At 46.7% G+C, this 22,003-nt stretch overlaps 1 protein-coding gene across 1 annotated transcript in view; it reads left to right on the plus strand.

Annotated features, from left to right (window-relative positions):
• The window catches only part of TRPM8 (transient receptor potential cation channel subfamily M member 8), a 74,934-nt gene extending 60,734 nt beyond the window's left edge, over positions 1–14,200 (plus strand). The window contains exons 19-22 of the mRNA XM_059052901.2: positions 3,944–4,043; positions 5,157–5,190; positions 9,589–9,681; positions 12,668–14,200. Of these exons, the coding sequence (XP_058908884.2) occupies positions 3,944–4,043; positions 5,157–5,190; positions 9,589–9,639 (185 nt within the window). The 3' untranslated portion in view covers positions 9,640–9,681; positions 12,668–14,200. The remainder of the gene's footprint in view (positions 1–3,943; positions 4,044–5,156; positions 5,191–9,588; positions 9,682–12,667) is intronic.
• Positions 14,201–22,003: the final 7,803 nt, after the last annotated feature.

The following is a 22,003-nucleotide window of genomic DNA, read 5'->3' on the forward strand; positions in this document are numbered from 1 at the left end:
GAGCGTGTCTGCTTTGTCTGTGCCTTGTTCCTACTGTTTACTGTGGGGTGTCTCCCTGGGGCTGCTGGGTGTGTGTTTATGTGTCGCCCTCTGGTCTTTTCTTTATTGCATCTGGCAAAATGGTCACTGATTTTACCATCATGGGATTCATGTTCTGTACTGGGCCAATCATTCCTGTCCCTTTAGTGTATCCCCAATATTTTGATGATTCCAAAAGTAAAAATACGAAATTTACTAACCTAGACATGATAATTGGTGGTAATTAAGAAAAATTTAACTTGCCAAGAACCATCATTTTTTGTGGGATTCCTTAACTACACAGAAAAATGGAGGAAAGATACTCAGGAATAGGACCTTAACTATTAGTCAAAACTTACTTCTGTGTTATCCCTGGAGCCATGATCTCCTAGAGTCTGGCTTTCAGAATGTAAATGTACCAGCGACGCCCATCTCGTGTCACAGTTCAAAGAATCCTCATCGTCAACTCTTTTAACAGCATTATTTCAAGGCGTTAAATGTCACTTTGGGGAATGTCATTAGCTATCACACATATGTAAATGCCTTTCCTAACGAAGAAAGGTGTTTTGACAATTTGGATAAGTTGCTGTCTTTCCCCTCATCATTTTGCCATGGAGGACAGAGTGCGTCATTTCTAACTAAAAGAATGAAAAGGCTTTATATCTGGGATGGGAGTTGAAAGTTGAGACCTGGAATTTGTACTCAAAGACCACACCCAAAGATCAGAGGTGCGTAATGAAGTGTCTCAGAACTATCTTTGAGTCCGTTTTGAAGCCATGTCATGGATGAGTGTCTATAGAACCTGAGGGAGGGCTCAGGGGACCAATCCATGCTGCAGATTTAGAGGCAAATGCAAAGTAAATTTAGGAAATGTATTGCTGACTAGAGGCTCTGGCAAAAAGTTTCATACTTCTTCCTGAATCGTTCCAGAGAACAGAAACAAACGATGGATAAAAGTTGTGGGGAGGGAGATTTGACGCAGTATAAAGGCAAAGCAATGTCTAACAATTAGTGCTGTCTGGAAATGATGTGATAGCCTGTGAGGTAGTGAATTCCCTGTCACTAGTGGGATTCCAGTTGGGGGTGGGTAGGGAGAGCGGCCGTATGGGATGAAGGTCCGCTCTCCAAAGGTACATTGTGTTCAGCCCAGGATCAATGGAACCAGGAAACTCGGTGTTATAGGTAAGGACAAATCAGTCCCCCAGATTCAGGATGGGTTGAGAAGGCAGAACGAAAGGCATTACATTCCCCGCAAACTTACTTAACGATTAAGTACAAGAAAGAACGTAAAAATGAAAACAAATCCCCCAACCTGGCCAGCAAGTGGACAAGAGCTTCAACTAGAAAAAGCAAACAGGTCAGAAGTGAGCCGTGTTCATCTGCACCTGTGTCCCTGACAGGCCCCTGGGAAAGTGATGCTCTCACAACAATTGGAGAAACAGACAGTGAGCCATGGATGTTCTCTTCTAACAGTTCTTAGTCTCAGGAAGGAGTAAAGAAATAGGGAGAATGGGAGAGCGCAGGACAGGATCCTTCAGCCACTGGGCAGTGATGACAGAAGACAGGGAGCCAAGAGCCCCAGTTTACTCCCTGGAGACGTCTGGGGGGACCTGGTCACCACCTACTCATTCGTTTCTCCTTAGGGATGCCTGATTCTGCAACCACAGCATCCTGTGGTTGTCGAATCTCCTCATGGTAATTCATTTCCTACCTTTACTTTGCATTTGCCTCCAGTGATAGGAGGCAAATAGCTGACAATTGCCCTTCTTTAGAGGAAAATGCAAGATTTTTCAAATAACTTTCAGAAAAGGTAGAATCCAAGCTTCCATTTTGGGTACTTTTTTGGTGACGTCTTCAAGTAATAGTAAAAAATATGCTACCCAGTCATTGCATTTTTATAAAATTTGCCGGTTTTCATGATTGAAAAAGTAATCCAAGCTCACTTATAAAATGTTCAAAAAACACAGAAAAGCACAACTAAGAAAGAGCAAGAGCAAATGTCACTCACCATCCAGAGATAAATATCGATAACATGTCGGTATTGACTCTATTATCCTTGTGTGGGTGTGTGATAATTCGATTGCTCTTTGCATACACATTCAAAATCTAATTTGTGCATTTCGCTAATAATCTCCCAGAGAACATCTCCCATAGTCATAAATATACATCTTTATGACAATTTTTAACTGTGGAATATTCCAGCCTATGGGTATACCATACTCAGTTTAACCAATTCCTTGTTAAACACGTAGATTGTTTCTCCTCTTTTGTTATTAGATAACACTATGAGAAACAGTTTTATGTATTCATTGTTGAGCATATCAGTGATTTTTTCCTTTGAGTTCTTTCTAGAAGAGAAATTTCTAGATACAGTGTATGTACTTTTGATATGTCTGCCCCCCTTCCCATCCCTCATTCCCTGAGGCTGTAACAGTTTACAGATTTTCCCATTATGTGGGAAACTTCTCCAACAGAGAGTACAGTCATTATTTTAGACTCTGCTGATTTTCCAGTTTGGTTGTGACAATGCTATGTCATCGTTTCAATCGGCGTTTCCTTGACGGTGAGAGAGGTTGGACATTTGGTCATTGGTCCTTCTTGAGCTTTAGCCACCTGAATTCCGGAGCATCTATCCTTTCCATTGATTATTAAGTACTCCCATCGGGCTTCTACATACATTTAGTTTGAGGAAAAGACATTGGAGATGACTTTGCTGGGAAAAATCCACTTGAAAGAAATTCTGTTAGGAATTATTTTCTAAAGTGAATAACCACCACTTAAAAATAAATTTTTATTTGCTATATAGAAGTTGCTTCAATCCTGCCACTTTCATATGTCTTTGACTCCCAATTAAATCTTTTCTTTTCTTTTGTGGTACGTGGGCCTCTCACCGTTGCGGCCTCTCCCGTTGCGGAGCACAGGCTCCGGACGCGCAGGCTCAGCGGCCATGGCTCACGGGCCTAGCCACTCCACGGCATGTGGGATCTTCCCGGTCCAGGACACGAACCTGTATCCCCTGCATCGGCAGGCAGACTCTCAACCACTGCGCCACCAGGGAAGCCCCAATTAATTCTTTTTATATCTAGGAAGATCTTAAAACAGTTCCTAAACTCTAACATGTAGATGAACACATTTAAAGGTAAACACTAGATACACTTATTCCAAGTGGACACTTGCATGAACATATATGCTTTTCTTTCCCCGTGAATTCATATGGAGGATTGCTGTCCATTGCACTAGTACCTGAAACACGGGTGACAGGTTGATTTGCTCCTTTGTTTGCTTGCCATCTGAAAGGTTAAGGCACTGTGAAAAAAAAATTGAACTAAAAATCTTGCTGGAACATTCCCCAGGCTAATTTTGCAGCACACCTGGCTTAGGTGAGAGGAAGACACTAAACATCAGAATTATCCTTGAGGTCTACACCCAGGCTGCATATTTCAAGAGGGTAGGAATGATGTCCAGGGATGATTTTCCTCTCCTCCAAACTTTCTACCCCTGCGTTAGGTTGAGAATAGACAATCCATCAGTAATTATCCAACTGAACGATCAGAGTCGTATTTTGATGTCCTCAAAATGGAACAGGAGCGCATAAGAGATGTGAGAGCCAAACTCACTAGGGAAATGATTTTGTTAAGTCACAAGACACACAGACAGGCCGTGGATGGATCTCTGGTTGGAATGAAGATTGCGTTCCTATTTCGTGCAAAAGCTCCCATTCCTCACTGTTACCAAGAAATTCATTGATATTCCATTGTTCTGCTGCTCTCACTAGTAAGTAGCGTTAGTCAGATCAGCCTGTGCAGGACGAACCTCATTCTCTTGGTTCCAGAGTATATGGCAAGATGCCGAGCAGGTATTGATTTAGGGGGGAAAGGGGGCAAATGAAACAATTGGAATGTTTTTCTTTGTCTCATTATTCAAGGTTTCAAGAATGAAGACAACATGACTCTGGCGTGGGAGGGTGTCATGAAAGAAAATTACCTCGTCAAGATCAACACCAAAGCCAACGACACATCAGAGGAGTACGTCAGTCATTTATTCCCGCTTTGCCAGCCTCCCCTTGTGTGCAGAAGCTGGCGGAACACAGGCAGCTTATGTGAGCAAACTCTGTAAAGAGAATTTGCAGCAGAGAGGAACGGCACCAGAGGAATGTGGCCCAGGCAACTGAAGGTGACAAATGCAAAAGGGTGTGTCAGCCTTGCAGGAAGGGCAAAACCCACCCACCTGCCCTCTGACTGGCCTTCTGATTGAAGGGCAGGAAGAGGGATCTGGAGGCCGCAGGGCAGGGCTGTGGGACCAGGTGACAAGAGCGTGGGTCCCTGGGCCACTGTCGCAGAGGTGGATTCTGGGAAGGCCCAAGGATCGTGGGGAACAGAAGTCACCTTGCAGGGTCTGCACATGGATCTCTGTGAGGAAGAAGCAAGAGATGAGAAGACGGCAAAACCCTCTGGTCGATCTCGTACAGACAGTTGTCCCTGAGACGTTCTGAACGCCCTGTATGAGTCGCATGGAGCTGTCGTAAACATCCCACAGAACTAGCTAAGTCACTGACTCCCTAGATGGTCCATGAGGCATGTGGGGTGCAGGGCATCTGGGAGCGCGCCCTTCGTATCTAAAGTGGGGTTAACAGGGTTAATGGTCAGAAGTCACTCCTAACAGAGAGCTCCGAACACACCTCAGAATTCAGTCTAACGAAGAAAGCGTAAACACAAGAACAGCTAATTCCTTTGTTAGGTTCAGCACAGTGGTTGGGAGCAGGGGATGTGAGGCATGCTTTTTCTCTTTGAGGAACAAAGCAGATGCCCTCCGTTCTCCTCCATCCCTAGACGCGGAGATCTTAGTTTTGGAAGGAAGGGACGGACCTTACAGGTCATCTTCCACCCCCCCACCTCCCACCCCCCCATCAACAAAGGTAGCATCTATTTGCTGTCCTTCCATCTGGGGTGACAGTGGAATTCTGCTTCGCTTGGGTATTAGGAAGAAAGTACAAGTGGTAAAAGCAGGTGACGTTGATTTAGTTGAAGATGAAAATGATCTGTATTTTGTTCTTTAAAAGACTGCGAAATGGAGCCTAATAGCCCTTTTTGTTTCTCTCTCTCTCTCTCTCTCTCTCTTTTATTTTAACTTCCTTGAAGAATGAGGCATCGTTTTAGACAGCTGGATACAAAGGTATAGTTCTGTTTATGGTTTGGGAATTATTTTTTTAAATCTCCATTATCTTTGAGCTTTCAGCTAGAGGCCAGTGTCCAAAAATAGATGAAGTTAATTGTTTTTAAAAAAATGGATGTGACCCTGTTCTGTACTCAGCTTTCTTTATTCACTGCATAAAGTCGGGGTGCTGGAGTGGAATTGCTTCTCCGATGCTCCCAGCCCACACGGGAATAGTCCTGAAGCCCTATTTCCACTACTGTCTCTGTCTAACCCGGGACCCCTCCTTTCTTTTTCTCTCCAGTGTAAGGTGCTTGCAGTGACAGGGAATGTACCAGAAAGGCTCAGAAAAGCAGGTTGGGAGCCTAGAGACTCTATGCCAGTCTTTGCTGCCACTCTAATTTGTCATCCACTTCATTTGAATTGTGACTGCACGAATATGCACGTGAATTAGACGTAGAGAGAATATGCCCACCTCCACCCTGAACTGGGTAGCTGGAAATTATGCTTTGGTTCAGCAGAAATGACAATCGATTCATAAATGTAGGCTCCCTGTTAGGCTCTGAAGGGGAGGTGATATCCATGGCATTTGGGGGATGGCGTCCTGGGTGACAGAGTCACATACCCCCCAGGGCTGTGCGGTTCCACGGCTTGACGATACCCCATGAGGGGTGGCAGGGTCTCCAGCACCCGATTCCTTGCCTATAGTAGGGTCTCAAGGAACATTGAAGAAATGAACGAGAGGTGCTCTTCTCCGAGCCCTAAGATGATCATTTATGCGGTTCACAATTTCTCGTATATGTAGTTATGTGTTAGTTACCAGCAGCATTTAAAAGATCTGAGGCTGTGTTTCCATGGGCCTTCCTTCCTGAACTCTGGTCTTGTGCAGGACGGTGGGCTGATGCCTGGTACCTTCCTACTTACCCCCCACCCCGCCCCCGCCTTAGCTCTTCTCTTCCTTCCTCTCCTTCCCTCCCCTGGAGCTGCTTGCTTCATATATTGGACTCAACCACTCAGGATGACGGTACTTTCTGTGCTGACAGTCGAACGTTTCCATCACAGTTTGCTTTAGTTCCCTATTGCTGTGCAACAAACAACCCCACATTTCAGTGGCTTCAAACAACCATTTTATTTCACTCTTGCTTTTCTGGGTCAGGGCTTTGGGAAGGGCTCAGCCGGGCAGTTCTTCTGCTTCATGCGGTCTCAGCTGGGTTTACGGGGCTGGATTCAGCTGGCGGTGAGGCCAGGCTCTGGCACCTCAGTGCTCCTCCTCATGGCCTCTCCCTTCCGTTTGATCTCTGATCCATGAGGCTTGGGGGTCTCGGGGCAGTTCCCCTTTTCTCATAGGGACTGGCTTCCAAGCGTGAAGAAAAAGAAGCTGCCAGTGCTCCTAAAGGTGAGACCTGGACCTGGCATGAAATCACGTGCACCAGCATCTATTGATTAAAGCAGCCCCAGACTGGCTGGGATCCAGGTGGGGGAGCAGTAGACGCTACCTGTTCACGTTCCACCTCTTGATGTGGGAGTGACACGTGGACAGGGAGAAACGTGGCAGCCATCTTTGGAGACACGGCATCACACAGGAGTATAGCTTGTTACAGCTGCTCTCCTTCTGATGTTGCACTGGTACTGATTTTTAATTGAGGGGCTGGGAAGACTCCTATGTTCTTAGAGTTGAGTATCTGGACATAAACAGTCATGCCAGGATGTATATCATGATGATAATCAGTGAAGAGCGGAAAGAAAAGTGCTGGGTATTCTTAAAAATTTTACAAATGTTAGAATGCATGAAGGGAAGCATAGGGGATAGTATTCTAACACTGAGTATGTATATTAGATGACTATACTATGTAATATAGCATATATATAAAGCCTTATGGGCTTATTCACTTTCTCTACATCATATATTTATATTTAAATATATTGTCTGCTGCATCGGTACCTAAGCTACATACCTCGTAATACTTACTGAGCACCTGCCATGTGCCAGGCATTGGGCTAAGTGCTGTCAAAGCAGACATGGGCCCCGAATTTCATGAATGGATCCCTTGTTAAGTGGTTTGGATGTAGGAGCATTTTCCAGCTGAATTATGTAGGATTAAATGGCGATAACACTTTTCTTAGCCATATCAGGCATATGTTCCAGATTGCCCGTGTCTGCATTACCGGGGAGCAAGGTCAGCAGCTGTGAAGGCCCTAAGTCCAGAGACGCATGGAATGTTCTGGGCAGCTGGAGAGGGATGGCGTGGACCAGGGGAACACCGAGTAGGAAGAAAGGGGGAGGCTGGGTCGTCCTTGGCAGGAACTTGCTGGCCTCTTTAGGGGTGGATTTTTTTTTTTTTTTTGCGGTACGCGGGCCTCTCACTGCTGCGGCCTCTCCCGTTGCGGAGCACAGGCTCCGGACGCGCAGGCTCAGCGGCCGTGGCTCACGGGCCCAGCCGCTCCGCGGCACGTGGGATCTTCCCGGACCGGGGCACGAACCCGCGTCCCCTGAATAGGCAGGCGGAATCCCAACCACTGCGCCACCAGGGAAGCCCCTAGGGTTGGATTTTATTCCCATGCAAGGCAAGCCTCTGGGGACACATCTGGGAACATTCCTTTCAAAGATCCCTCTGAGCGGCCAGCGTGGCCACACAAGAGGGGCTTTTGCACAGTTTGGTTTGGGGAACAGAGGTGCTAGGGACTTGCCTAAGTGTGTGTGTAGAGAAAACAGTCTGTTTTTGTTTGTTGAGTTGAGTTGTTTTACTTGTGGGTTCACTTCAGTTGGCTTTGGAGGGAGCCGATGGAAAGCACACTTGGGGCTGGGCCCAGGCTTCTGCAGGACTTGCCCCTGCCCCTGCTCTGGGGCGCACAGAACATAGGCAGGATGGCAGCCAGGGGATGGGGCAGAGCGGGACCTGGGTCGGAGGTCAGCCGGAGATGCAGGTACTGGAGCAGCTGAACCGACTCCCAGGGACCAGGGAGGCCTCCCAGCCAGTGCGTGTCTGGGTGCGGCGGGGCGACCTTCTGGTGGGGACAGTGGACCTGAGCTTGGCGGTTGTGGGTGTGGTGCCGAGGGGGTCACAGACGACTGGAGCCCCGGTGGGGGCTGTCCACACACACGTGCGAGCCAGGGCTCCGTGGGGTCCTCAGCGGAGTGCCTGCGGGTCCAGCCCCCTCTGCCTCTCCCTGGCTGTGGAGCTCCACCCCTTCGTTGGTTCCTGCAAGAAGTCCACCTACGCCATGCCTTTTGCAGGTTTTAGTTGAATTGGGGCAGATCCCAGGGAAACCTCAAACCACACAACACCGAGACATATGGGCCACCACCCACAGGATTTCACTGCCTCTCTCCCTGCTTCTCTCCTGCTCTCCTGCCCTCTCTCCCCTTTTTATCCCCTCCCCCTTCCTCTACCCCTTCTCTTCTGAACAACAACAAGTGTCTCCTTTCTATCCAAGGAGAATTTTAGGGTCGGCCACTTGTTTCTTGAGCAAGCTCTTGGTGTCTTAAACCCTACTAAACTTCATACTAAAGTCCTTTTACTGTCAACCAATACAGAAATCTCTCCAAAGCCCCTCCAGTGAATAAAAATTTCTCCGTCTCATTCTTACACCAGAAAACAAAGTTATTCACATTGACCTTAAGTCTGTAAGTAGGAACCTTACTATGCCTTCTTTATTTTAGACAGCCATTAGCCCTTATGGTTTCTTTTTGTCCTTTTTAAAAAGAGAGTTAAATGAAGAGGTTAATACTGGAAATAAGCCTAAGTTAAACAGAATGTTTTCCTTGAGTGAGTGATATAGCAAGTTGGAAACCAACTGTACAGAGATTGCGTTATGTCTACAGCTTTTATTAAGTGTAAAAATATAGCTTGTAATTTAAAGTGATCTTCATGCATCTTGTGTAAAAACTTGTGAAATATGCATGTATTGAAAATAATTTTATGCTTTTTACTTAAATCGTTTTGCTACTTATACTGTTTGTGTGTGTGTGTGTGTGTATGTGTGTGTGAGGGGAGACACTTTATTTGCAAAAACTTGATCAGTATTGTATCACATTATTTTCATTATATTATACTTTTATCAAAGCACAACTTTATTGATACCTTATAATTTTATTAGTTACATGTAACATTTTTATTTCTATATATTACTTCTCTGTGTTGTAATCTGTCCTTCCTATGTAGGAATCACTAGTGATTTTTATTTGAGTAAAGCTAATCGTAATTGGTGCTAATGATTATTTGCTTGTGATATGATTTCAGAAAGTTAGTAATGGACAGTCTGAAATATCACCTGGAGTCTGCCATACTCCAGGCATGAACCATCCTTGCTATTTTATATATAGTACATCTATTTCATAGAAAAGCCATAGAGTCATAATTTAAAATTTAAAGTTGGAAAATTGATCTTAAGACCAGTTTTATTTTTTCCCCTTTCAAGCTTAATGATCTCAAGGGTCTTCTGAAAGAGATTGCTAATAAAATCAAATAAAACTGCATGGACTCTAATGGAGAAAAATCGAATTCTAGCAAGGTAAGTAATTTTAATGGCTTTTTTTTTTGCTCTGAAAATTTACGTATTTTAAGACTAATTCAAAAATCATGATATTTTCTCAGTTACTTTCACATATGATCAGATTTGAAAATAAGGCATGGTGTAAAAAATTCGAACAATATAGGTATATAGAAAAGAACAGGTAGAAGCCGCCCTCACATTACTTTCCCTGTCTGCTCCCTGGCCTGAGGTTAACACTGCTAGCAGTAGGTTACAGTATCCTTTCGGATCTTTAAACAAACAAACAAACAAATGATACAGCTATTTTGGCATTAATTGAATCAAGGTCACACTATTCTAAGACTTTGTATTTTTTTTTTTTTTCTTACTTAACTCTAGATCATGGGTATCTTTACAGATCCATGCCTCAGACAGGTACCTTATTCTCCCGAGACATCTTTTCTGTTTACCGCTATAAGGAATGTACAGACGTATGGGTTCTTTTGGTTAGTTTGTTTTAAATATTTGCTATCATCAAATGCATGTTGATCACATTTTGCTTCCAGAAATGTTTTAGTAAGGCTTTCAAGGTTTTTAGCAATAGCTCATTTGCACAATAAAAATGTAATTCAGTTAACAGACAAAATTGAAGCCAAGGCTTTGCTCCATGATCTTACCATTTGCTTTACTTATGCTTTCCCATTACCTGTCCAAATGCTGAAATGAAATGTTGTTGGGGACTTGTAAAGCTAGGAGAAGACAGCAGTGAGCGATCCATTTGATTAGAAGTTTTTGAGAAAGTGAATGGTAAGGAATGGAAACAATTAAGCCTCCCTCCTTTCCTCCCTTCCCTTTGTGTTTACTGACTGCCTTCTAAGTGCCGAGAGTACTGCGCTCAGACCGTGAAGAGGCTCAGGCGCCGATTTTTGCCTTTGCATAAACCCTCACGCTGCAGAATTTCTACTCACAGGGCGACTGTGTTGTAGGGGAAGCTGTGTTAGGGTCCTTTCGGTATATCCGGTAGCTCAAGACTTTTCCTTGACAATTATAGATCATGTTACAAGCCCTCTATCTTGGAAGACTTTGTAAGAGCAAGATTGATGCATATTGCATTTGCATATGTATTTGCATATTTATTTTCTGTGAAGGCAGGTATAGTCTCCCAAGCTGCTCAAGTAAACAAACTTTGTATATTTAGGAAGAATGTATTTCAACTCTTCCATCACGGTGTTTCATGAACACAATATTATACTTTAAATTATAATTCGAGTTTTGAAGCATTTATGTTGTTTGATTAATGAACTGAAATACAGAAAAAAAGAATTAGGAAGAGGCAAAACAATTAAAATGATTTTTAAAACCCTTAGAGGTGTAATAATTAGAAAAGATTCAAAATGAGCTGCACGCATCCGTCTCTTAAAGCTCTAATCTCCTCATCTCTCCTTCTTTTTCCAAAAGTGTTGACTATGAGGAAAATGAGCTGACTGGTTTCTTAGCAACTTGCTCTTTGCTTAAACTTAAATTGTTATTACTATATGGAGAGTTCATTAATTGGTGAATGAAGATGAATCGGGAGAAGGACGTTACTTCATGTGCAAGTGGGCATCTTTAGAAACAGTGCATTTGGCATGTCCAGTTTTTTGGTATACTTTTTACTTCAGGATAGAAGATCCATTTTCTCTTTTTTACTTTTTTTTTTTTTTTTTTTTTTTGTGGTATGCGGGCCTCACTGTCGTGGCCTCTCCCGTTGTGGAGCACAGGCTCCGGACGCGCAGGCTCAGCGGCCACGGCTCACGGGCCCAGCCGCTCCGCGGCATGTGGGATCTTCCCAGACCGGGGCACGAACCCGTGTCCCCTGCATCGGCAGGCGGACTCCCAACCACTGCGCCACCAGGGAAGCCCCATTTTCTCTTTTTGATGTCATCTGTTTGGCATATCCTTACGAGGTTCACTGAAAATGTAACTTTATAGGCAACCACCTACATGCTGCTAAAATATATATATTTTTGATTTTTTAAATTGAAGTATAGTTGCTGTACGATATTATATAATATAGGTGTACAGTATGGTGATTTGCAATTTTTATAGGTTATACTCTATTTATAGTTATTATAAAATATTGGCTATATTCCCTGTGTTGTACAATCTATCCTTGTAGCTTATTTTCTACCTAATAGTTTGTACCTTTAATCCCCTAGCCCTATGTTGCCCTCCCCCCTTACCTCTCCCCACTGGTACATGTTGCTGAAATATTATTCTTGTAGTGTCTCCCTGATACTTCTTTCTCTAGAGGGGTGAGGGTATCTTTCCTGGGGGTGGAGGCAAAGAAAGAGAATGCCAGCTTAAGTGGGTGTGAGCTGGCCCCAGTGGAAGTAGGGCAGGAGTGGACATCTGGGGTCAAGTCTTTGCCAATTTGCCTATCTGCGTTTTCCATCTCAAATCAGCCTTTGATCCAGTAACTTGGGATGGGACGTTTGTGTGTATATTTTCTTTTCTTCCACACTAAATTTGAAAGGAAGTAAGAACCAGGGTGAGAGAAAGCTATTTGTTTTCTCATACCCTTATACCTTCTCTGAGAATGGGGGTGGGGGAGTACTTCCCTGAGGGCCCTGGAAATTGTTTGATCCCTGCATAATAATCCATGGATTCTTGTATTCGCTGCAGTTAAATTCTAGTTCATTTTGATAAATTACTGTAGTTCTTAACTTTCTTATCAACTCATCCTTTACTTATCAGAAATCGTTCAGCAAATAAAGCACCTGGAAACTTTCTGGGTCTTTGAGGTGAGTCTTAACCATTCAACCAGAGTCGTTCTGTTCATACTGGCAAACTGGTCAGAACTCACATCTTTAGGCGAAAAAATGGTCTTGTAATTACTTCAGTACCAAAAGGCCATCTCTCAATTTTTGGTAGTCCATTTGGACCCGTTACCAGTATGTTACCAATGTATTTTGAAGCACGTCGTATCCTGAGAATGAAAGTGGGAAATCATTCTTAACACAGGGCTCTTCCTTTGTTTTCACAGGTGGTATCAGACATCTAAATGGAAAAGATTCGAGGCATATGCTCCTGAGTAGTTCTGTTCCCGTCTAAATGAGAATTGTGCAGGCCCCTGGGTGCACAGCGAGGGGTTCAATCACCCCAGGGTGCTCAGTAAATAATGATAAAACGTGTTACTGATTTCACACGAAAGATGGATGTAAAGGAAGAACACCTCCTACAACTTGCTTCCGCCGAAGGCTGCCCTATTACTTCCTGAGTCTCAGTGGCCGGAACCTGCTGTTGATAGTTTAAACTATACTGGGTCTTGGTGTTTCCTTCTCTCTTCCTCCTTTGACCCACGCATATTAGAGAATATCTCTCCTAGGAACTGGAACCTGGTCATGATTTTCCTCCTGTAGTGTTATTTTGTTTATTTCTGATTGATTCTCCATTATTTACTTTTTTTTTTTTGGTATAGTGTGACTAATTAGCTGGTGTATTGTTAAAAGTCTCCCCAGTCAGGTCAGATTCTAAAAACATGCTGCAGCAAGAGGACGCTACTTTCTTCAGGAGAAACTATTTTCGTTTCTCATTATGCTTTTATTCATTAAAGCAGGTGATAAAATAGCATCTTCCTGTCGCACACTCACCAGGAGCTCCGCTTGAAGGAAATATCCCCTTCCTAACAATGTGAAAGAAAAGGCACCTAAAAATGAAATCCTCAGAGGTGCATCTGATTTTGTTTTCACTGGGTGTTCCTCTTTCTCCTCCTATTTATTATTTTCCTATTAAAAATAATTTGTGGGTATTATAGAAAATTCATGGGTATTATAGAAAACACAGACTACATGGAAAAGTAGAAAATATAGTCTCACTGCCTAAAGATAATCACTGCTAACAAGTCAGGATGTTTTTCCAAGTCTGTTTTTTTTCCATGCATGTTTTATTTCTCTTTTAAAATTTTACATAATGTCATCATACCACGTATACAATTTTATATACACTTTTTCAGTTAATATTTTATCGAATATGTTTTCTTTATACTCACGGTCATCTTAAACTTTACATTAACAATTGCATGTTGTTCAGTCTCTGACGATTTCCACTATGTTGGTCATTGAAGGTGGTTTCTCGTTGGCCAGTTGGATGAGGATCTTTGTGCCAGAATCTTTTTTCCACAGTTGGGAAAATTTCCCATGGCTAGATTCACAGGAATATGTATTGATTATGAAACTATTTTCAAGGCTTTTTCATAAATGTTTAGCAAATAGGAATTATTAACTTGCTATAAGATATGAGATACATGAACCTAGAACCCTTAAGATAAAATATTATATCTAATCCTTAGTTTAGGAAGAAACCAATGTACTTATTTCAGTGTTATAGATGGTGAAGGCATTGGTATAGAATTGGAAAGATTATATCATTGAATACTTGTAGTCCCAGCTTTGTCTGGAAGTGGTGTTATCTTTGCCCCAAAGAGATGCGCTTGGAAGTGCGTAAAGTCATTTAAATGTCCATGATTAGTTTTTCTACTTTGAATAGAATGTACTCAGTGGCTAAAGAAGAAAATCTTCGAAGGAAGCTGTTAAATGACTATCTCATTAGAAAAACTATAAAAGCATGAACCCCCAAAGCTTTTTCCGTTTTGTCTGGGCAGTAGTTAAAATGACTACTCACCATATTCATGATGTTTGCAGGGAATTAGCACAAATAAAAGGTGTCTTTTTACTTAGACCTCATTAATGGTCTAACAGGGACTCTTACTCAGTAACAGCATTGATCAGTTCATGGTTTGGGATGCTGAAAGTAGATGGGATAAAATTAATGACAAATATTGTCAACGAGTTTTCTTTGTTGGTGAGAGAATTTCACATTTCTTTCACCATGGCAACTAGAAGAGCTGCCTTTTCTGAAGCCACCAAGAAGAGGCTTGTGTTATCTCCACGGTGACTGGAAAAAACAAAGTAAATGGCACAGAGCATATTGTGCAGAGAGTGACAACTGTCCTAACCTCTTACCTTCAATTCAAGTGGTGAATTTGAATAAAACCAGTAAATTAAATTGAGAACCCACCAGAAGACGAAACTTAGCGTAACTATTGCCTGATCCCATTAACTGTGCTTGTCCCCTGTGTTCACATTTCCACTGACTGTGTTTTTGTTAGTGTCAGAAACAGGCCATGTGCACATCAGTATCATGAGTAAAAGCAATTCTCCCATTGACGCTGATGACAGAGAGCTTGAACAGTACTCGGGATTCCCTTGTATTGGAGAGGGAACCGCCCAGCGTTTCCAGCTCAGCTTGTCGGGGGGATGTTTCTGCATGGTGGCTCTCCATGATTTTTGTGAGGGCCAGTTCATTGTTTTAGGTGTAGCTCATGAAAACAGCGCGTGTCTTGGATGCACCTCTCATCAAAGGTGCTCTGTCTTGTCCGTGGTGCTAAAAGTGTCCTGTGCACGTGTACGTCACTGCCGATAACGCTGCAGCTTGGTTTAAATGAGGGGGTTAATGAATTAACCAAGAGGAAGTGTCATGGGTTGCCTTTGTCATTCTACTGAGAGTGAAGAAAATACAATTCCTTCCTTCATCCAGATGCATTTCTATGGGGACTTGATTCCCAGAGTTACGTGAGCTGACTCCGCTAAGCAGGTGACTAGAACGTTCTGAGCGAATGCAAGCAGAAGAATGTCCCCCGTGGTTCTGGTTCTTGCCAGCAGGGCCAGATTTGGATCCCATGGTCAGGCACCCATCTGTAGCCCAAGGGTCTCCAGCTTCTGTGACTTGGGGCTAGCCTCCTATGTCACCAACCCTCAGACGCGCATAGCAGTTTCTGGGATTACAGGGGTCTCCTGTGGCCTCCGGATCATCTGTCTTGGGGCCAACATGTTGTCTTTTGTCCACAGCCCCGTGTGGTGATGGAGCCTCAGGCCCAGACTGAGGTACATGGTTTCCTTGCTGAAGGCAGGGTCCTCCAAAGGCACCTTGGTTCCAGACAGAACTGGGGAAGTGTGTCTCCCTCCCGCCACCCCTTCCCCTTCTTGGTCCATGTGGGGGACTGAACTGTGTGGTGGTCATGGAGACGGCCTCTGCCCATGGCCTCCGTCTCAAAAAGAAAAGGCTTAGAAGTCGGGCCGCTGGCCGAGCTGGAGCTGGATATTGGAGACGAACGTCCCCCTGTGCCCTTCCCGCCCCCACCCCATGCGCGCGTGGACTGGACGGGCCTTTATTCTCCTAAAGATGAGAATCGTGAGGGGAAAAGCAGCCTTGGTGGGGTGGCCCACCCCATCCATCCGTCAGACCTCAGCAGATGTTTCTGAACCATAGTTCGTTTAGGATCAAGCTGGGGCTTTGGGACTGCATGTACACATTTATAGCCTCAAGTTTTTAATCAATGTTTCTTCCCCCGGCAGAAGTCCTGTTTGACTGGGAGAAATTTCCCTCATTTTGTGCAATGTGTTGTCACTAAGCGTCCACTGTGAGCACTTCCTGGGGACCCAGGCTAAAATCAGTAAAAAATAAAAATGAAAGAAAATCAAAAAGGAGCAGGAGGCCTACAATCCATTCGAGGACGTTAAGAAACAGGAACTTGACGCTACAGACAGCGTGCCGCGCGCAAAGGCAGTGGGTTGCAGACCCAGGAGAGACCCTGCGTGGGTGGAAGGGTTCAAGAGGCACGTGCTTGTGCAGCAGGGGCAGGAGATTGGCTTCCACCGGATTCTTCCGTGTCTGTATCTGATAAGTGCCTTGAGAAGTTCCCTGGGGTAGAGAGTGAGGCCCAGGTATCTAAAGCGGGTCACTCGTTGATTTGCACACGCAGGGCTGAGTTGTCTGAAGTTGCTCGGGGGGGAAAACGGAGGCAGATTTATTGAGATGGGACCCCGCGGAAAGGTGCAGGCTAGGAGGGGCGTGTTAAGGGCTGTGCAGGGCGCAGTTCTCGGGAGCCCCTCCCTGGGTACCAATCGTCAGGAAAGAAATATACAAGCCAGGAAGCGATCACGGCAGCAGACAGAGCGCACGTGGTCGTCTAGACTGCGGCCCACATCGTGGCTGGGAGCCACCCTCGGGCTCCTGTCACACGACCACAGCAGTATCCTTCCAACACGTGCCTCCATCATCGCCCTCCTGTCTCCTGATTCTCGGCACTGCCTGGGAGTTATCTTCTTGATGCTCCCCGCGGAGCATCCTGTCCCCTGTTCGTGAGACTTCAGTGGCTCCCTAGTTAATTTCTGCCCAAATCCCCAAAGGGGGGCTTATGACATGGGCAGCCTGCCCCTCACCCACCTCTGCAGACACATGATGTGACTGAACTCGCTGCCTTGTCCCCAAGCGCCATGTGGCTGTGTCCCATTCTGAGCTGAATGCTGTGTCCTCCCAGCCCGCTTCTTACCACTGGCTGTGCAGCATTCTGCATCCCAGGAAAGCCACACTGCTTATGTGGTCCTGCCTCCCCCCTGGATTTTTTCACCTCTTTTGTCATGTGCCTTAATGGGTCTTCTAATGGGTAGCAGTGGAGGGCCGTAGTTTGGAAATACAGGACACATTTACCTTGCTGTGAATCCCAGCTTCACTGCTTGCTGGCTGTGTGACTTTGGGAAGGTTCCTTAAACTCTCTGTGCCTCAATTTACGCATCTGTAAAATGACTCCTTCCCCTCAGAGGGGTGGGCGGATTAAATGAGATAACTGAAGAGGTGCTAAGGTCCTGGCTGGCACTTCCTAGCTGCTCAGTGAAGGTTAGCACTCTTTATTGTCACCACTCTTAGCGGCTCCTCTGTTCAAGATCTCTTCCACCTTTCTTTCTGGTGAACTCCTACTCCATCATCAGGGCCCAACTTGGGAATCACCTTCTTCAGAAAGCCCGCCTTGATCCTCCGCTCCCAGAGCAGCTCTGTCCTAAGACAGCTTCCCAACTCTTCTACCTCCTGGCTGTGCAGAAGATGAGAACATCTGTGGGTCACCCGTGTGCTAGAGGGGGACTTCTCGAGGCCACAGGCCCTGGCCAGCCCCATCCCCCTCCAGCAGCCCCGGGCATGCGTAGTTAACAGTTCCCACCCTGGTCTGTTTGGGTCTCCCTCCCTCCCTCGCTGTGACATGCGGGAGGCAAGGGCTTTGTGTTCCCAGCGTGCTTGGCTCTCACTGCATCTAGATGATGCCTGGTCTGTTGCTGGAGCTCAGTCAGGCGCCTGTGTGGTTGGATTGCATTAGCCGCCACTCTCCAGGTGCCCAGTGGTTTCCTCATTAGTGTTTCTCCTCCTCCCTTCTTGGCTCGTTAAAATATGACTCATCCGCAATTCAGCACCATCCTGCCCTTTTCTTGCGCCCCAGGCAGAGGTCACCAGTCCTTCCCCATGTGAGTTTGGAACCTGATTTATAAACCTGACTGCAGCCCTTGCAGCCTGTCCATAAGGTGTCATGGTCATCGTGTTGGGATCTGTCCTCCCACTGGATTAGAGCCCTGGTAGGACAAAGACCAGGTCTTTTTCACCATTTCATTGATTTGTGCCCTCAGACACATACACTGTGTGCCTTACCACGCTTGGGTATCACCCTAACCCGGTCCCCGAGAATCGTACTGTCTGCAGGGAGTCCCGAGTCTTGGGTGATGACCGGGGCTGTAGTACAGGGGTCCAGGGGGGCAGATACGAGGGGGTCCCAACCTAGCTCTGGGGGAGGGGGCAGGAGGGATCCCCAGGACCAGCGAAGCGATAGAGGGCTGAGGCAGGACAGGTGGGGCTTGTTTGAGGCAGAGGAAACACATGCACGGACAAGCGAGTGGCTGAGAGCATAAACTTGAACCGGCTTGCCCGGGTTCACACCCTGACCCTGGAATATACTTAGACCCGAGCCTGGCAAGCAGCCCTGACCCACAGATGTTAGCCTTGCACCTGGGGGTCTCTTACTAACTTCCTTTCCGTTCTGAATTCTGTGTGCTTGGCACAATGTTTCACCATGTAATTTGCCCTCACGTGGCAGGAAAGTTTTTGCTGGGGAGAAATGAAAATGAGCAAACACCTCCAGGGAGCCATCCTCATACCGATAAAGAGGATGTGGGCCTCGTGCAGGGGTGCAGGGGACCCGGTGCAGGGGGAGCTAGGACACATCCTGAACGGCTCCTTCCCTACCTCAGCCCCGGGGGTGAATGCTTCACACGGAAGAACACTTGTTTTTATTTTTAAAATAAGCAAAAAGGATATAGCTCCCAAATTAAGAGAGTTAGTATAATGTGTACACACACACACATATGTATATATATACACACATATGTATATATATATATATATACACACACATATGTATACACACACACACACACACACACACACACACACACATAGTTGTGAGGTGGGGTAAGAGTGTTTGCAGTCATTTTGTGTGTGGATGAACGCGAAACCTCATGTGCTCATTTGCCTTTCTGCTTTTAAGTGAGCACAAAAGAACCAATACGCAGTGTTACAGCCCTGCTGTGATGCCAGCTCAACGGAGTTAAATAGCGATGGTCCCTGTCCTTCTTTCTTGCCACCCTTCATCCTGCACCCAAGGCTCTTCCATCCCCTTCCTTCCTCTTTGTCTCCCTTCTTTCAGTTCGGCGCTGGCAGATGGCTCTGACATCTACTTAATTTTTCTCGGAGATGGGTGAAGAACGGAAGCCAGGCTGCCCTTCTAGGCTGATGGAGAGGGCTTTTGCCTCCAGTTTCACCTCTCACATCCCCTGGTTCACCCTCCAGGCACAGACAACCCCCCCCCCCCCCCGCAAAGTGAAAACCCCCGGGGCGCCCTCGGCTTTGCCTTGAACCTGCTCGGTGGAAGCTGCAGCACTCTCCTATTATTCCAGAAATGGATTTCCTTTCAAGCCCCACTGTCGGTTTCTTTCAGGCAGATCAGACAATTTGTGGATGCTTAAGAAGCCGTGTGCCTTCAGTGACCCAGAACTGAAGACACTCGGGGGTCCTGGTGCTGGTCGCAGCACCCCCGCGGGTTCCTAACAGCCCACTCCTCCGGGACAGCCCAGGCACCACCAGCACCCTCACTCCCTGCAGGCCTCCCCCCCCCCCCCCCACCGCTCTCTACCCATCAAAGCCGCAGGCTCTGACCCCTGCCGTCCTTGGAGGGTCTGGAAGCAAGAGACTCTCATTCCGAGTGAGAGTTGTTTCCAGATCAGGAGAATAATTTCCTCCCACTCCTGAGGGCACTCTGCGTTCCAGCTCCGGAATCCTGGGCTGTGTCCCTTCTTCAGGAGCTTTCCTCTTTGGATCCTTCTGAAATGAAGTGACACAATTTCTCCCCCGATTAAAAAGAGAGGCTTTCGTATTCAGACCTGAGGTGCCTTTGACTTGGATGCAAGCATTTTTGAGTTCATGGAAGGGAGATAAATTCACTTTATCAAGCACTCACGGCCTCTGTATCCAGTGTGCTCAGAGTAATTATCGAAGAATGCAGACACCCGCGGCTGAGATGCAGCCCGTAAACTTCCCTGCGCTTCAGCCTCCTTATTAGAATAAGGAGAAGTTGAGCTAAACTCTTACCCAGGTTGTCCGCTCTCTGAAACACCAGCGTTTGCTGCTCCCTGGACAGATGAGCAGAGCTCAGCTTTGGCCAGAACACTGATGAGCTTTCTCTTCTTGGTCATCTTGATTGCTTCGAGCTTATCTCTGTAAATGTGACCGGGACGAGAGGATGGGTATGGAACGCGGAGTGCTGGCAGGGTTCTCACCATCCGCCCAGCCTGCAGAGAGTTCCTCAGGCCGCCTCTTGTGCGAATGATCCTGGGGATGGGAAAATGAGGGGACAGACACCAGGCAGGCCAGAAGAAAGGAGGAGGGAGGCCTGGATGCGAGAGAGCGTTCACGGAGTGTGGAGAGACTTTTGGTCCTGGCCAGCGAGTGTGTGCATGTATGTGTGTGCATGGGTATGGGTATGCGTGTGCGTGTGTGCATGTGTATGGGTGTGCGTGTGCATGTGTGTACGGGTTGCATGTGCATGTGTGCGTGTGCATGTGCATGTATGGGTGTGCGTGTGTGCATGTGCATGGGTGTGCATGTGCATGTATGTGAGCGCATGTGTGTATGGGTTGCATGTGCGCCTGTGCATGTGTATGGTTGTTCATGTTCACGTGTGGATGTGTGCGTGTGCATGTGTGTGGGTGTGTGTGCATGTGCATGTGTGCGTGTGCATATGTGTGCGCGCACATACAAACCATCTGGAACCCTCCTTGTTTTCCTCTGTCCCACAGCTCTCTGCAGTGGCCACCTCAGACCACCGTGAAACCTCCGGCTACCCCTCTACCTCCATCCCCTTCTTTGCTCTTAGCAAGCAGCCTGACTTCCTACTCCGCCGCCCTCACTCCCATGGGCGCTCACTGAGCCCCTCCTCCAGACTCGCAGACCCCCGCCTGCTGGGCCGGCTCTTCTCCCTCCTTCCTACTGCCCTCTGTCTTTTCCAAGGCGATCCCTTCCTCCTGCTCTTTGGACTCCATCCCCCGTGCTTCTCAGGACCTCTAGGACTGGTTGCTCCTCCTCCTCCCTTTTCCCTTCTCCCTGCAAGTATTTCCACTTGCTCCCACCTCTCCTATCCTCAGAAGAGAGCGCCCCTGCCCTCCATCTTCCCCCGGGCCTCCTGTCCCCTCCCTCCCACAGTCCGAAATCTCACAGATGCTCCCGGACTTACGGCCTCCGTTTCCCTCCCTCTTGCGCACGGCCGACCCTCCTCCAGCTGGCCCCACACCCCTCGTCTCCCGAGGGTCGTCACTGGGTTCCGTGTCTTCCACCCCGCGGCGTTTTCCCGGGACCGCTCTTCTCCTGGCTTTCTGGAACCGCAGCCTCAGGTTGCTCCCTGCCTGTCAGCACTTTCTCAGTCGCCTTTGAAACTTGCCCTGCTCTACTCCTCTGTTCACGTTGACTTCCCTCGGCTCCGTCCGCAGCTCTCTCCTCGTGTGCCCGGGTGCCCTCCTTCCCACCCACAGCTGCAGCTACCATCCGGGTGACACTGATTCCCAGGCGTACAGCCCCAGCCCGTACTTCCCACCAGAGCGCACACCTGCTCATCCCACTGCGTAGCTAGCATTTCTCCTGACCTTCACTAATGTCTCCTGCGACCGTGCCAGACCGAAATCCTAGCATCATCACCGACGCTCTCTTTCCTCCCACGTCATAGCCTGTCTTTGTACCCCCTAAGTATCTTGAGTCCCACCACGTCCCTCTTTCTCCACTGAAATCTAACTTTGCCTCACCTTACTACCCGCATCCGAGCCACTGTCTTTTCTGCCTGAACCACAGTCATAGATTCTGACCCCTCCCGGCTCACCTGGTCACCTCCTCGAAATTCTTCTCTGTATCGAGACCAAAGTGGTCTCTTCAAGATGAAAACCTGCTCATGTGATGC

This window comes from Kogia breviceps, chromosome 2 (genome assembly GCF_026419965.1).
Source record: "Kogia breviceps isolate mKogBre1 chromosome 2, mKogBre1 haplotype 1, whole genome shotgun sequence".
Classification (NCBI taxonomy): Eukaryota; Metazoa; Chordata; class Mammalia; order Artiodactyla; family Physeteridae; genus Kogia; species Kogia breviceps.